The following is a 15,815-nucleotide window of genomic DNA, read 5'->3' as shown; positions in this document are numbered from 1 at the left end:
GGGGGAGAACATTTAAACTACACACAGGAAGGCAGCTGCATGGGTCAGGAATATAACCCAGGTCTGTCTTGCTGTGAGGCACAAGCGTAGCCACTGCGTCACCTGTCACCCGAATAATGCATGTATATGCATGTTGTATTGATGTTCTATATATGTATGTTGAGCTTCTTTTGCACCGTACGTAGCCAACCGTGTTAATCGGAGGTGCGGGGCATCATCATAATCATCATAATCATCATGAAAATAATGATCATAATCATAATCATCATCATCATTATGATGATCACATTTATCATAATGATGATCATTATAATTATTGTGATGTCCCGATTATGATGATGACGGAGCAACTGATGGAAGTTAATAGGAGTAAGTTGCAGCGATGCTGCTGCTGCTGATGGTGAATGCGACCGACCGAAGGGACGCGTTTGCTGCATTCCTTTTTGTTGTTGTTGTTGTTGTGTTTTTCAGCCCGAAGAAGCGGAGGCCCCCAACGCTCACACCTTCAAGGCTAAGAGCTTCAAGCGGCCCCGGGTGTGCGGCGCGTGCAGGCAGCCTCTGGGCCAGCAGGGCCTCTGCTGCCGCGGTAAGAGCCTGGGGCCGGAGGGACCCGCTCAAGAGTCGCGCCCGGTGGCAATGTGCACCCCACAGCACTCGTGATCTTACAGTGGGGGAACTGTACAAATTGAAGATTTTTTTTTATCTTTAAAGAACTCTATGCACCGTTTTGGTGGTTCCGCCGGCTACGTGGCTCCGTGGAGGGGGCTGAGCCCCCCTCTGCTCAAGGCTCAGCCCCGCTTCTAAAGTCTTGGAGTCGAGTTAAAAAGCTGATGGTTTCAGATTCGTAACGATGAAGCGATGGACATTGCAGCCTTTGCTCGCATACACGGGGAGCGAGGGCCGGAGGAGCAGAACGCGCGACACACAAATGCAGATCGCATCGCTGCTCCCTCTGTTCAGGGTTGTTGAAGTTTGTTTAACATCGACTGCGTTGTGCCATAACCCCTGTTCGTATGCCCCCCCTTTGAACAAGGTCGTGCTGCAGGGTTGTGAGGCACGGTGGGTGCGTAGCGGGCACACTGACCACTGGCACAGTGGAGAAGGGCAGTAATGTCCGTGAGGAATTACCATCAGTCCCATTTTCAGTTGGCTGAGAGGTGAACATTGTTGAGCCCATGACATTGTACCCAACAAGCATATGTGATTGTGTGCCAGAGTTTTGCTGAATCCAAGACTGTGATGATTTAATACGAAAAAGCAGTATACATTGCATGTAAATAAGTGCATAAAACACTTGTAGTAAAAACTGTTTATGACGGTAATATAATACCGCATTGCTTAAGTAATGTGAATTTGGATAATGGCGGGTTGTCAGGTTTTGCCTGTGTTTTAAAACCTTTCCCGGCTTTTGAGGAGGAAGCGTGGCCTCTCCCTCCCGTCCTGACTTCCTACCCAGGCGGAGGGGAGGCTGGAAAGCGATGCTTAGCGCGGTGATTTCACTCCTGTTTGCCAATTTCGCGTGCCACTGATGCACGCATGGGTGACCGCTTTGCTGGGGTGGGGGCCTCCCTGGGTCAAGGCAAGAGGTAGGCTTTCGTGCTGCGACTCCTTTAATCCTCTGAGTCATGCACGGCTCAGGATGCGTTACAACCGACCACCACGCATTCCAGGCGGGGAAGGATACAGAACGATCATCCTTCAACACAAACAAAAAAGGGGGTGTCCAGATTCGAACCTCCTTCAGGCCGTACGTTTGTTTCTTGCCGTGTATATTTGGGCCTTCTCCTGCGATACCAACTATAAATACACTACAATTTGCACGTGAACTTTTTTTAAAACAAGATTGTTAAATATATGCTAATCTTAACTTACTAAATAAGCATTTAGTCTGCTACGTTGATTTGTTTTAATATGGAGGCCAAGGATGCTGTAATATTGTTAATAATTTGGTGAGCGGTGCTGCGGTAGTTAGCGAACTGCACGATGAACCTGGTGACCTGAGTTTGATTTCTGGCCATGACTAACATGAGTGGTGAGTGGTCTTTGAACTCGTGTTGGCCAGTGTGTGCAGAAATGTCGGCAAACAGCTCGTATTGCTGACACAGCGAGGAGAGGCCTTCATCCAGCATTGAATTAACAAAGTTTGAAATATTTTGATAATTGGTTCTTTACCCTTCTATCTGGCAACAAAACTGACACCTTTTTGCAAGGAGTCATGTTTGCATAGACCGCAATACCTGCAGTCATAAATACAAACAAAAGACATAACTCTGATAATGTGCACTGTCCTTGAAGTTGATTGGTCCACACCCGAGACAGCTTTCCTTCGAGCCTAGTCTCATATGGGTTGGACCAGATGACGCCAAAAGGCGCACAACTCAAGGACAATGCACCATCAGAGTATGAGAGCTCGGGGCAAGCATCTACATCTTATTTATTATGTTCGCACAGCAGTTGTTGTAGCGTCTTATTCTCAAATCCCTTCGAGTACCCTTTGTATAAATATATAGAGTACATAACACATGCTGCGCTGTTAAGTTAAGCGGAACAATATTTAAAATAAAAAGGCGAGGGTCACTCCTGTTAATGACTGCTCTCTTTGTGAGAAGCCTGTTTTGCGGCTGCTTGGGAGAAGTGGATATTTTCCTGAAGACGACCACTTGTGTTGCGATCGAAACGTCGATATTTTTTGTTATTTTTTCTGTCTACGTGGCTTTAGCGAAAGACCCAAAGAATATGGATTCCTGCAGTCACAAAAGCTTTCAGTCAAGATAAAAGTGGATATGTTTAGATGTCATTGGGGCTTATTTGACCATGCAATCCAAACTATGGACCACAGTAAACTGCTGTAGCCTGAGCTCATTCAACGGAGGGATAGCAACATTACAAGAACTCTCTCATGCAGCCCCCTCGTGGCTAGCAGACCTGAACGTTGGCATTTAGTTCGTGAACCGTGTTGCCATACGCAACAACAAAAAATAATTGGGGCTCATCAGTGAGATAAACTCAGCCAATTACTGTTATAAATGTACAAAATAACCAGTGCGTTACTCTACAGCAAATTATAATAATAATGCAGAGCCAATTGACAATCTCGGCTGCGTGAAGGCTTCCCCGTGCCGTGTCGTTCGTGAGGGTTGGTTGACTACACTTCACCACACTCGCCAATGATGTTCAAGAAGGCCAGGTATCCAACTGAGGCTACTAGGTGCAGAGCGAAGTGCACTATTCGTTGCATTGATGCTCCCCCATGGATAGCATATGCTACTCTTCTGTATTCATGACATACGTATGTTGAACTTCTTTTGCACCGTACGTAGTCAACTGCTAATCGTAGGTGCGGGGAAAATGACAACAAACTAAGCACAAAAAGCAATTAAAATGAAATTAGGTCGTCAATCTAGATGATGATTTAAAGTGTATAGCTCCAGTGGCTTCCTAATATCGGAAGGAAGAGCGTTCCAGACGGCCGCAGAAGCGCATCTGAAAGCACCACGCGATGCGGTGACCGCCGTCTTTGTCGATGGTGAGCCAGAAGCCCCTGTGATGAGAACCGGAGTTCGCGTGATGATGGTTTGTGCTCCGTGACGAGATCAGCAAGGTATCGTGGTTCATTTGCGGCACGCACTTTCAGTGCAGTGCGCGCGACGTTTGCAATGTATTCAAGTGACAGTTCTGCACTTCATGATAATTGCAGGATTGCTCCCATTTCAGGTGTTTCTACAAAATCGTAAAAAGCCAAAGTTGTTGTTGAGGTGCAGATAAAAAAGAAACATACAGCGGGATGAATTGGTTTGTTCTCGGGATTTGGCGGTTTGTCGGAATGAAAGCCGGTTGCCGCCCGGCGCGTTGCTGCGGCTCGCGGCGTATCCGACGCGTGGCCGTGGCCAGAAACAACTCGAGCAGCCGCGTGGTTTGCGGTCGTGCCTCAGGCACGTGCCCGCGTGCGCGTGGCGCGCGCGCGCGTGTACGTGTGTGTGTGCGCGCGTGCGTGTGTGTGTGCGCGTGTGTGTGTGCGCGCGCGTGTGTGCGTGTGTGTGCGTGTGTGTGTGCGCGCGCGTGTGTGTGTGTGTGTACGTGTGTGTGTGCGCGCGTGTGTGCGCGCGTGTGTGTGCGTGTGTGGGGAGCGGTAGTGTAGCGGTTAGCGCTACGCTGCGCTATGAACCTGGCGACCCGGGTTCGATTCCCGCTCACGGCTAACACCAGTGACGATTATCTGAACCGGTCCTGGGCCTCCCCTAGGTCGACTCAGCCTTAAATGAGTACCTGGTGCGGTGTGTAAACATCGCCACTAGGGAGACAAAGGCGGTCGGGCGTGGTGCTGGCCACCCACCCCCTCGTGTACCGTTCCGGCCTTCATAGGTGCTCGCTAACAGCACTTGCCCCGACAGTCTGTTAATGCTACACGGGTGATCTTTGATCTTTGTGTACACACCAAAAAAAAACGCTTCAGTCACTGCAGCGTTTATTGGTTCCTTTCCATCATCGTATGCATCTGTGAAGAAGAGGATATATATTTGATTTGGATTAAAATGTTTCGGGGTGGTTGAATGACCTTAACACGATACTTGGGAGTCTTGTGTCAAAATAAACACGGAAATGTAAATGTGACGCGTGCGTTTTTCAGTGACATGTGCACAATCATATTCATTGTGCATTACAACGACTGCAGCATATACCGTAGTAATAGAGCACAGCAGTGAATCACCGCCATTACCAGAGGTATACTGGATGTGGTGTGCCAAGTGCGAAAATATTTTCTGTGTCGCTGACCCGGACAGATCCAGCTGAAAAGGGAGTGAATTTGGAAAGGACATTTCTCTAGAATAGATAACGACCAGTGGTCGAGACTAGCGGTGGAGTTACAGCTAGAGGAGGGGAGCATGCCCAATAGATGCCCACCACAGAGACGGAACAATGACATCGGTGTGTGCGCAGGAGCTAGATGGATTGTTGCATGGCAAGCCCATTGGAGAGCTTGGGTAGGCTTTCATCCAGCAGTTGATAGGTCATGGCTCATGATGATGATGATGAGTGTGTGTTTCCTTCGACGTTTATCTTTATTCCATGGCAAAGTTACAACAATCCATGGAGCACCTGCACATGAACAGATTCCATCGCTCCATCTCCGTCGTGGATGTATTTTGAACGCGTTCCATTCCTTGGCTGCCACTCCGATACTATTCTTATTGACCACCGTCCATGAACCCTGTTAGGTATGACGGGTTCTGCCCAAGTCCCTTGACTTGTATTCATGGTTTGGATGATGTGATTGACCTGTGTGCGTCATCTTTTCCACGTGGTCTTCTTTCTCGTTCGTCAATGCAATTCCACGCGTGCATCTCTCCATGCTTCTTTGGGCGGGCGCTGTCCTTCAATTCCATCCGTGTGAGTTGTTGTTTCTGCCGGGCAGGGAAATTGGAGCGTCTGAACACCCCGTCGTTATACCTGATGCGGCCGTCTGGAACGCTCTTCCTTACGATATTAGCAATGCAGTGGAGCTGTGCACTTTTAAATCGATATTGAAACTCATCTTTAGAACCGCGTTTTTGTGCTTAGTTTGTCCTTCCCCGCGCACTCCGATTAGCACGGTTGGCTACGTACGGTGCGAAAGAAGTCCGACGTCCGTACCTTCGGTGACATTAAGAGTGGGGCTGTTGGGGGCTTCCTGTCGTCCTGCAGCTGTGCTGCCTCCCTCTGCTGGCTCGCTGTGAAACCTGCGGCTCCACTGGAGCGCACGCGGAAACATTAGTCAATGCCACGCTCTGTCAGCCTCGGTGTTCCCGCAGGGGAGCGTACCCGTTCCAGTGCAGCAGCAGCAGCAGCGCTCTTGGTGACGGCTTCTTGCATGAATGCAACCGCATCGCAAGCGATTGGCATCTGCTGGTGTCGAAGAGGGAAGGATGCTCTGAAAGGGCGTCCAAATGAGGCATCGTCGTAACGCTTTCATCGAGCGTGGCATTTTTGGTTGTCGGCGGCTTCGTCGGAGCGCGCTGTTGACGGTCGAGCAGCCAGCATCGCTGCTGCGGTGGTGGTGGTTGGTAAAGATTCAGAAGAGTCCATTGAGCCACCTCGGCCCAGTGGCTGTGTCGTGGCGGCCTCTTTGTTCCGTCTTCAGTCAACGGTCGTGCGTGTGCCGCACGGGGGCCGCCGGCTGCAGGCGGCGGGTTTCTTGTCGTCCGCCGATGTTTATCTTCTCAGAATGGTTACAGTGACGTAAAGCGGATGGATGAGTTTCTTGCTAAAGTGGTCATCGTCATCATCACGAATAACGCTCGTAGCTGACCCACAACTACGGGGGGGGGGGGGTGTGAAAAAAGCTTCATGGCTCATCGGATTTCTCCAGGATAAATAAAGCTTGTGATTCTGATGTTCATATCCATTGGCGGTCGTCTCGGCATCTCTCGTGGTCTCGTGGCGCAGCCAGCAGCTCTATCCACCTGCGCACGAGCGGATTGCGTTGCTCCATCTCCTCCACGCTTGTACGGACTCTTCTCTCTCTGGGCGTCTCCGCATCTGGCTGCTACTCTGGCATTCGTCTCGACCACCGGGTGGTCGCCATCTCTTGCATCTTGACCGACGCAGAACGATTTTGTTTTTGTAACGCGTCAAAACAGTAACGAGATATATCCTTGTTACGATCTTACATTCCTGAGCGCTAAGTGCATTGTACATCGGTCATTACGTTGGAGACAGTCTGGTCTGTGCAATTCAAATAATACAGAGATGAAATCTCGTGTTTTTGGCTACTGTCAGTGGCCTTTTTTGGACATTTCTGCCTGTTAAGCAAATCACCTTACTCGGTAACTATAGTTATGACAATAGTGAACTGGTCACATGATAAACCTCAGAAGTAGACTCAAGCCTGGGGTCCATTTAGCTGAAATCTATGAAAGAGCAAGCACATTAGACTTGCGTAGTATGTGCGAATGTTGAACCTCTTTCGCAACGTACATAGCCACTCACGCTTATCGGAGGTTTGTTACGCCGCGTGGTGCCAGATACAACCACATTTGCAATGTGATTTGTAGCTTTCATCCTTACCCGTGTATAGATGCTTCCATTTGTATGCGCAATGTATTTTAGAGACTTCTGTGTGTTTACTTGCTGTGGTCTGGGACTGTTGTTGTTGTTGTTTTGATGCGTTGCCCAAGCGACCATGTACAGTATTGTTGGACATCGGCAGGAATTGATGTACTTTTGCAAATTGTACTTTATACACTTTATAAACTTTACGTACTTATTTGCATTGCTTTGCTTACCTTTCCTATACTTTGCACGCCAATCGTTTTGTTTGTATTGTTCGCTGTAACTTTCTGACCCACCCCGACTGGACGACCGTGAAAGAGAGCTTTATAGTTCATCGGATTTCTCCAGGATAAATAAAGGTTCTGAGTCTAAGTTCGGTCCAAGTGCTGTGAGCTTATTTTCAGGAACCGAATAGTTTCTGAAGACGAGAACTGTCTACATCGTGAATAGTTCCATGCGGAAGCTCCCCGGTGCATAGAATGGAACGTCGGACATCGTGCCAAGCAACACGTGGCACTCATTTAAGACGCATGGGCTAGAGCTCTGTGGAGTTCATTATACTTTCAGCCACTAGAGGGCTCGAGACCGTGACTCGCAGCTACAATGGAGAGTACTGTGGGGAACTGTGTCCGTTGAAATGTCTTTGCGAAACAGTTCTGAAATTCAAATAAATAAGTCATTTGCATGTATTTTGAGCCACCCATATCCAATTCCATTTTTGAAAGCTCTTGCTTATTTATTCCACTTTACTGACTGCTTTCTGCAAAAAAAAATGCTTCAAAGGCCGCCTTATACCAATTTTTTTGGAACCAGAAATATCGCTCGTACTGCGACTGGTAACGTCTATTTCCACATTCGCATATTGGGTGTCATTCGAAGGAGCGGATAATGACCGCTATTAAAACGGCTGTCAATTAATCCGAATGCAAAACTCCCTCCTTGTAAATTGCAGCTCAATGCCACGTTTCAGTAGTATTGCCCAACCGAGCACAGAAACAGGCTGGTGACACTTGGCTTATATCGCACGTGGGAGGTCACGTGCTTATTTTTTTTAAAGGCAGTTGGCCAAATATTGGGGACGTTTGAGCAGATTATCAGCAGGGCATCGCTGGCAGTTACCCTACCCAGCTTAAGTTGAGCTGATGCACTAAGCATCTTCACTAAGTCTTTGTTCTGCCTGGTCAATTGCTCCATTTAGCAGCTATAATGACGCCGCCTGTAGTCACGTTAGCCTATTAATCTACACTTAATATGTAAACCTAGACTGGCGTGGGACCCGTTCTTTGCCCAATGATTATTATTTTTAGAGCGGTGCACGCGAAGTTGCTGAGAATTGTGCGGCTGTGAAACGACGCGGGGCTGAGAGGGGGGGGGGTGCACGCTCTGCCATGAGCTCAGCTGCCCAACCGCGACCTCTACTGCAGCTCCACCCTTCCTCTGCGGGTGACTCAAAAGGAACGCGAATAGCATCGACATTGAGTCGTTTGGACCAAGGCAAATGCACCGAACTTTGCGGTGGAAATGTACGCGTGCGTTTATTTTATTTTAATAAACCGCATGACTAACCTTTAATGAATTACAAGACTCGTGGAAAAAGTTACGTTCCATAAACGTGGTTTTTCAAATGGTATGGTAATCTGTATCATTTCTGAATGTGGCACGGGCATTTGTTTACTCTTTGGAGATGCGTGTCAAAGGCAGTGTGTTTTATATATTGCTCGTCAGCCATTGTTTATCCGCTGCTGGACCAGGCTTCCCCACAGCGTCACCATCCCTCGTGGCCCTGCGATGTCACACAATCCATCTCACTCCTGCGTGTGAGCAGATTTCACAGCTCCATCTCCACGGCGGTCGTGCACTTTTTCATGCACACTCCCTTTAGCGGCCATTCCCTCCTGGCCTTGTCTGTCGCTACCGTCGCATATTTTTTTAACCAATTCTATATTAAATTACAATTATTAAGGTGCTGGGAGGGGCTGAATTAATTGCTGCTCACTGCATTTGTTAATGAGGAGTTCTGTTGTGTGGCTAGATATGGACTGTACGGTACAATAGATGGTATTGTCCAAGATCCCTGCTGGGTCTTGGCAGTGGTTGAATTTTTTTTTTTTCAAATAAGCCTCCCGTGTAGAGTTTTTTTTCAAACACATTGAAGCAAATTTGCAAACGAATTTAATGAGAACTGATTGCAATTGTTTGAAATAATTTTTGAAGATGTTACCATTTACTAAACATCTGCCATGACTGGACTATGTTTTTATTGCAAGCTTGTTAAATATTCTTTGTTTTGTTTGGGCTCAGTAGAGCCAATTTTACATGGATACGTCTCGTTAAAAACATCGTAACAATGAAAAATCTTCTTTAATTTTGGTTCATTTCTAATAACATGTCAACAAATCTTAATTATACTGGAGTTCTAGTTGTTATATTTCCATTTTTAAAATGTATCTGTAATGTCTTGCAACAATATTAGAATGGTGTTGTTGTGCAAAATATGCTTCATCGTTTCACATCGATTATTTAGGCTGAACCTAATCAATATTGGGCTTGGAAATTGGAAACCTCTTTTCTGAGCCATCGGTGCTCTTACGTTGCATTGTTGGTGCTCGCAAAGTCTCCGGGGAAGCGCGGTAACCTCTCGGAGGACATTTCATCTGCAACTTGGTACATAATCCTTATGACCTTTCTGTCCCCTAATGAATGCATTGGCAGTTAGGACCATTGCATTGTTGACTCTCTTATGGTCTAATTCGGGTCAAAGTGCCTCTCTGTTCTAATGCGCAATGGAGGTGGCACTCCTCTTGATTGGTGGCCATGAGCCAGTGGTGGAAATTCCACATTCATATGGTGGGGACCATTCCAACCAGAGGTTGACAACGTGTGAATTTTCATGAAGTGGTCCTTATTTTAAGAACCTCTTGAGTTGATGAAGGGTGAAGACAACTCCAGAATAGGATCTCACTCGAACCGCCCGACTGCGGAAATAAGTTCCTTCGCCCGACTCGTTCTGTCTTTTGAAACTGTGATGAACGATCGCAGATGTTGCAAGTTTTATTGTTCTTGATGTTTCTCCCCTGTTTTCTTCTGTTGCAGTTTGCAAGTATATCTGCCACAAAAAATGCGAATCAAAGGTAAGATTAAAACAAATCCTACGATTGATTTTGTACACCTCATAACGCATCTTTGTTGGTATTATCACTGCAGTAGAAAATTTTCAATTCTGTCCACCGAGGAAATGCTTCCTTATTGAATAAAATTTTTTTTACCATCCAGCCGCTGGAAAAATATAGCAAGTGGTTAATTCAAAGAGTCAGCTGTGTAATTGTGTTTTCCATCATTGGTCACAGCTGCTTCAGTTGGGGAGCGTAATGCATCGTGTGTGTGCCAAGTTACTAATCGTGTTAGCAACGAGGAGGGCTGCTATGTATATACAAGTCATACGGTACAATGTTACATATCCGACTGTCACATGTCCACCCTGACCAATTAACCGCTCACATTCACCAAAGTATTTGTGCACGGTGTTGCCGTCATTTGCTATAGATGCTCACATATCTGACTTGTTCACTCATGCGTCCATGTACTTTAGTACCCAGCAAGTCAGATATGCGACGCTGTCCTGCAATGCGAACAAGCATGGTTTAAGGTTATATTGTAATGTCGCACTCATTACACACAAAGTGCTTGCCACAAATGAACCACAATGCCGTGCTGATCTCATCAAGGAGCATAAACCATCACACCAACTGCGGTTATCCTCGCAGCGGCTTTTGGAACAAAGATGGTTACCGCATCACGCATTTTGAGATGTGCTTCTGCGGCCGTCTGGAACGCTCTTCCATTTCGATATTAGGAAGCCACTGGACAATACACTTTTAAATAATCGAGATTGAAAACTCATTTTTTTAGAACTGCTTTTTGTGTTTAGTTTGTTGTTGTTCCCCCAGAACCTCGTATTTAGCACGGTTGACTACGTATGGTGCGAACAAAGTTCAAAATACATACACGAACTACGGACATCACATCACAGTGCTGAAGTTTAAACGGTTTGAGAAGCGCCCGCCGGTATAATTGGCGCGTTGTGTGGCCGTCGCGTGCTAACGACATCTGCACAGCGGAGAGCACACGGAAAGGCGTATTCCGTTTTCCTCTCTTGGTTGCATTTGCTTACTCAATAATATTTGACAGCGATTTTTTTCCCTTAATTATTTGCCGAGATACCGTTGTGTTTCTTCGTTTTGAGACTGGAATATTTATCGTCACGTCGGTGAGCAAAGCCATGAATACGTATGCGCCTTTTGTTCCCGCCGCGCAGAAGAGACGCTTTGTGCGCGCGCTTGTTTTCTCTGCGCGTGCGAAAATGTTTTGTCGCAAAAAAGGAACGGTAATTGTTGATACGCTGGCGTAATGTGGGGAGCACTTCGCGTCGTTTTGTCACTTCCATTCATAAAAACCGTGACGCCGCACTGACGGACGGTAACATTAAGCTGTCCTGCCAGCGCTGATTCGTGTGGGGCCCTCTCACGATACGGGGCTGTGGAGCCCCATGGCTAGAGTTCAGGACAGGCCGTGCCGGGACAATGCACTCTGCAGTCAAAGTCAACCTGGTTCACTTGCTTCTTTGCTCCTTAAGCGCACAGAAACCCAGAGGCCGGGAGGTCAGAACTGTGGGCATCCCTATTTAAATGTGGTTGTTAAAGAGGAGTAAAAGCAAAGCCCACGACAATGGGGCACAGTTAAAGAAAACTAATGGCTCGCTAAGCTGGATTATGGACGATTTCAGTGTTGGTCTTGTTACTCTCATTTAAAAGTGCCAATGTGCTGTGAAGATCCCTCAGCTTGAGTCCTCATGGAGGTTTGGTGGACCGTTAAGGCTTTGTAAAAACAGAGTTGAAAGGGAAACGATTCTGATACACGTTGTGGAAATGTAAGCTGTATCAGACAATGAGAAGGTTTTGGTAGATTAAGGTTTTACCCACTGACACTTTAAAGGAGTGCTCGGTGACCATTTCAAACGTGGCATTTGCCAAACATACCCACGGTCAGTTTACAAAGCATCTTATGGATGACATTTGCCTTTGCTGATTTTTCATATTGCACAGTTTTATAAATGATTCACCACCACCGAGCAGCAACTATTTCTCCCCTTACATTTTGTCTGTGCTGTATTTAGTATAACATTCACATGCCAATGGATTTGATATTTTCACGTACGCCGTGAATAGTATAAAACACTTTTATAAATATATATTTTAAAAAACAATGTGCTTGAATTACCAGTGTTTTCAGCGGAACTCACTGTGGTTCGTAATTATTCCCTGCATTTCAAAAGAATGGCATGTTTTCTTTAAAAGTTGTCATAAGTGATACTGACGAATAAAAATAAAACTTCTGCTGTCCTCCAAATAGGTTGTAGCATGTGGTAATACTTAATGCGATGGCATCTGGAATTTCATGGCGCTGGCAGGAAGTGGAGGCAGCAGTGTGCTTTTCACCTCGAATTCCTGCACCATCAGCGAAATGGAGCAAAGACGCTCCACTCGAGTCCGACGGAGTTCCGATGACTGATGAGGAGCCTGAACATGGGCCTTTGAGAATCAGATGGGGTACAACTTTGGTTTAAAAAATTTTTTGACTGATCAAGCATTCCTGATTTGGTTTGGCTGCCTGGTCTGCATTAAAGAACATTTCTATAGAGTTTTCGATCCTAACATATGTTACTTGTATGTCCCTGAAGACAATGGGGCTCAAGGGGTCTGTACAAATACCTGCAACACTTACCAAACAAGCTTATTATTTTAGAGGTAATCCCCTCTTATTGCGTTCGTTTTCTTCACGTACTCCAATTTTACTCCAGTTTTTGTTTACAAGCAAAGGGAATGGCTGGACATTCCAAGCAGAATCCTTAAGGACGATACAAAAAGACATGTAAGCGGAACTCCGTTATGCGTCTCCACACGTTTAAATAAAACACATTTTATTCGATAGGCCTATAATCTTTAGAGAAATGTATATTAATAGCAGGTTATGCAAATAAACTATCTTCAAAATTTTTAAAATACAATACACATCCACCTTGTGTCTCGGGCAGCATACCAGCTGTAGGCTGGTTACCATACCAGGTGGACGATGACGAGTGGTTATTCTCCGGATAGACTCGCCCCAGCTTTAGGAATGTGGAATTTCCACCATCGGCTCGGGGCTGTAAACAGGACAAGAATACCGCCTGGGCGCGCAATTAGGCAGGAAACCACACTTTGACTTTCGTTTCCTTCTGTAAAAGTTATTGTTGGAAAAAATACGATTTTAAGTCAATCTTTATTATTATTATTTAAGTCAATCTTGGGCAGCGTAGTGGGCGAGGGAGAGCAGCAGCACCGTTGTTGCCTAGATTATATTCAAGAGGCATTTTTTGAAATCTCTTTAGTACAGTATTTAATGACCGGACATGCTGAGAAGAATGAGTGCCGCGTTTTAATGAAGTTCATACAAACACGGGGGCAGCAGCAAGATTGCTAGCAGCGATTTATCTCGTATTGCACACAGCCTCAGTTTGGTTTTGAGTGCGGTTCATAGTCAAGTAGTCATAGGCCAGGCATACCCACATTAGCAATAACAGGACAGGCACAGATATATTTACGAAATATAACTTTTTGTGCACGTGCAACCGATTTTTCTATGCTCTAAAATGAACATTTCCTAATATGGGAAAACAGAACACAAATAAACTAGCAGACTTCGGGATACGTAGCGAGCAAGCCGACTGCACAATTGCTGCTCCTTGTTAAGCCACACTTTGTAGGTAGGAGGTTACGGATTAAAAAAAAAACGACAATGAGTTGTCATGTTGTGTACTTAACGTCAGAATCGTCCGCTGTGCTGTGGTCGTGCTGCTCAGGACACGTGTCTCGTGAGCTCGGTTGAGCTATGCGCCGAAAGGCGCAAGCTAAAACCACCAACACATGTTTCTGCGCTGTTGATTATGGCGCCCTGTGGATCACGGTTTTTTTTTCAAAGGCAATTTTAGATCAGCGTGTGCGCCAAGAATAACTCCAAAAACATTCAAAAGTCTAATTCATTAACATCCAGGTTGTTTGTTTGAGAATGTTAGAACATTGAGAACTTGTGATTTTTTTTTAGTTTAGTCTGAAAGTGGTGATGCCGCTGTTAGTCTGTGCTCAGCAGGTCGTGAGCTGTGAGCTTCAGAGATGTAGATAATTATTTGAGTTCAAGATTTAAGATTGCAAAACGCAAAATGTTTAAAGAAAAAAACAATTCTCTCTTATTATTGACCCAAGTCACGGTGTTGGTTGTGAGTTGTTTCCCCCCATCAACATTTATGGTTAATTAACATTTTAAATTGTCGTGGTTATTTATTTGACGCAGTCCGCGTAGCGAGGTTGTGTGTTGAATTGTTTCTGGAAACCTAAAGTGATGCAACTCCCCGATGATTATGGGGGGGGGGGAGATGGTGGACTTCGCTGTGCCTTGTGATAATGTTCTGGGACTCTTATTTGCGTGTTCTGTGCGCGTGTGTGTGTGTGCGCGCGTGTGTGTGTGTGTGCGAGTGTGTGTGTGCGTGTGTGTCCGTGTGTGCGTGTGTGTTTGTGCGAGTCATTGTTCATGTTGTTTCATTCCTCTTCCCTCTGCCTTTGGTTACTTATATCGTGCATCCTTTAAATAACCACCTACTCGTTTTTTTAATCTTAGAACATGCCACGAGTTGATAACGTTTCGTGAAGTATTAACTGTATTTGTTGTGCAACGTATCACGTTTTATCATAGTAACCTCATTTTGAAAAAATGTAAAAGCTACATAAATAAGAAAATGGTTACCCACACTGGAGTTCCGCTCGACAGTGCAACATTATATTGGCACAGGGTGTGTATTTGTGCGCCTGTTTTCTTTCACATTTAGCTATTTGAATCGCAAACGGTAGACGTGCTTATATTTCCACACAACATCTGCCTTTGTGCCGCACACCAACGCGTGTTGGGCGACCGTGGAGCCGGACCGGGCTTCACAAACGGAGCTGTGTGGCCACGGCCCCCGTCTCTCCTCGCCTCCACGTGGCCGCACTGGCGGCAGACGGGGCCACGCTGGAGCCACGCATCACGCCACACCTGCTAAAACACAGCCACACATCTCACGCACACACACACACGCCGTGCTAGCCACGCATTCAAGACAAAGATCCCCCGTGTAGCCTTCGAACAGGCTGTTGGGGCAAGTGCCCGTTAGCGAGGAGCTCCTGTAAAGGTCGGCACTGCACACGAGCCGATGGGTGGCCAGCACCACGCCCGGGCCGCCTTTGTTTCCCCAGTGGCGATGTTTTACACACAGCACCAGGTACTCATTTGAGGCTGAGTCGACCTAGGGGAGGCCCAGTAGCGGTTCAGATAATCGTTACTGGTGTTGGCCGTGAGCGGGAATCGAACCGTCACACGACCGCTTCCCACACACACGAATAGCCACACATTATTCCAACACATTACACACATACCCCTTCTCGCCACACATTAGCCACACACACTCCTAGCCACACATTACTCACACAACAATAATAGCCACACATGCACACACTCTATTTCTGTACAAATAAGGGCTTTTCCTTATATTTTATTTTATAGTAGTTAAGCCTCTAAGCATGAACATTTTTACATCTGAGTATTTTAAATACCTTGTTAGAATTTACGGGGGTATATTGGTGACGCAGTGGTGAGTTCACTGCGCTATGAACCTGTCCACCTGAGTTGGATCCTCAGCAAAGGCAAACGTCCGCGAC

The 15,815-nt window shown here is 46.3% G+C and overlaps 1 protein-coding gene across 1 annotated transcript in view; it reads left to right on the top strand.

The window, feature by feature from the left end:
• LOC133345318 (tensin-3-like) overlaps window positions 1–15,815 on the top strand; it is a 120,898-nt gene that overhangs the window by 51,840 nt on the left and 53,243 nt on the right. Inside the window, 2 exon segments of the mRNA XM_061555979.1 lie at window positions 472–586; window positions 10,123–10,160. Of these exon segments, the coding sequence (XP_061411963.1) occupies window positions 472–586; window positions 10,123–10,160 (153 nt within the window).

The sequence above is a fragment of the Lethenteron reissneri genome, chromosome 21, assembly GCF_015708825.2.
Source record: "Lethenteron reissneri isolate LAM-NWPU_2019-01 chromosome 21, ASM1570882v1, whole genome shotgun sequence".
Taxonomy (NCBI): Eukaryota; Metazoa; Chordata; class Hyperoartia; order Petromyzontiformes; family Petromyzontidae; genus Lethenteron; species Lethenteron reissneri.
This window is presented reverse-complemented; position numbering and strand designations above follow the sequence as displayed.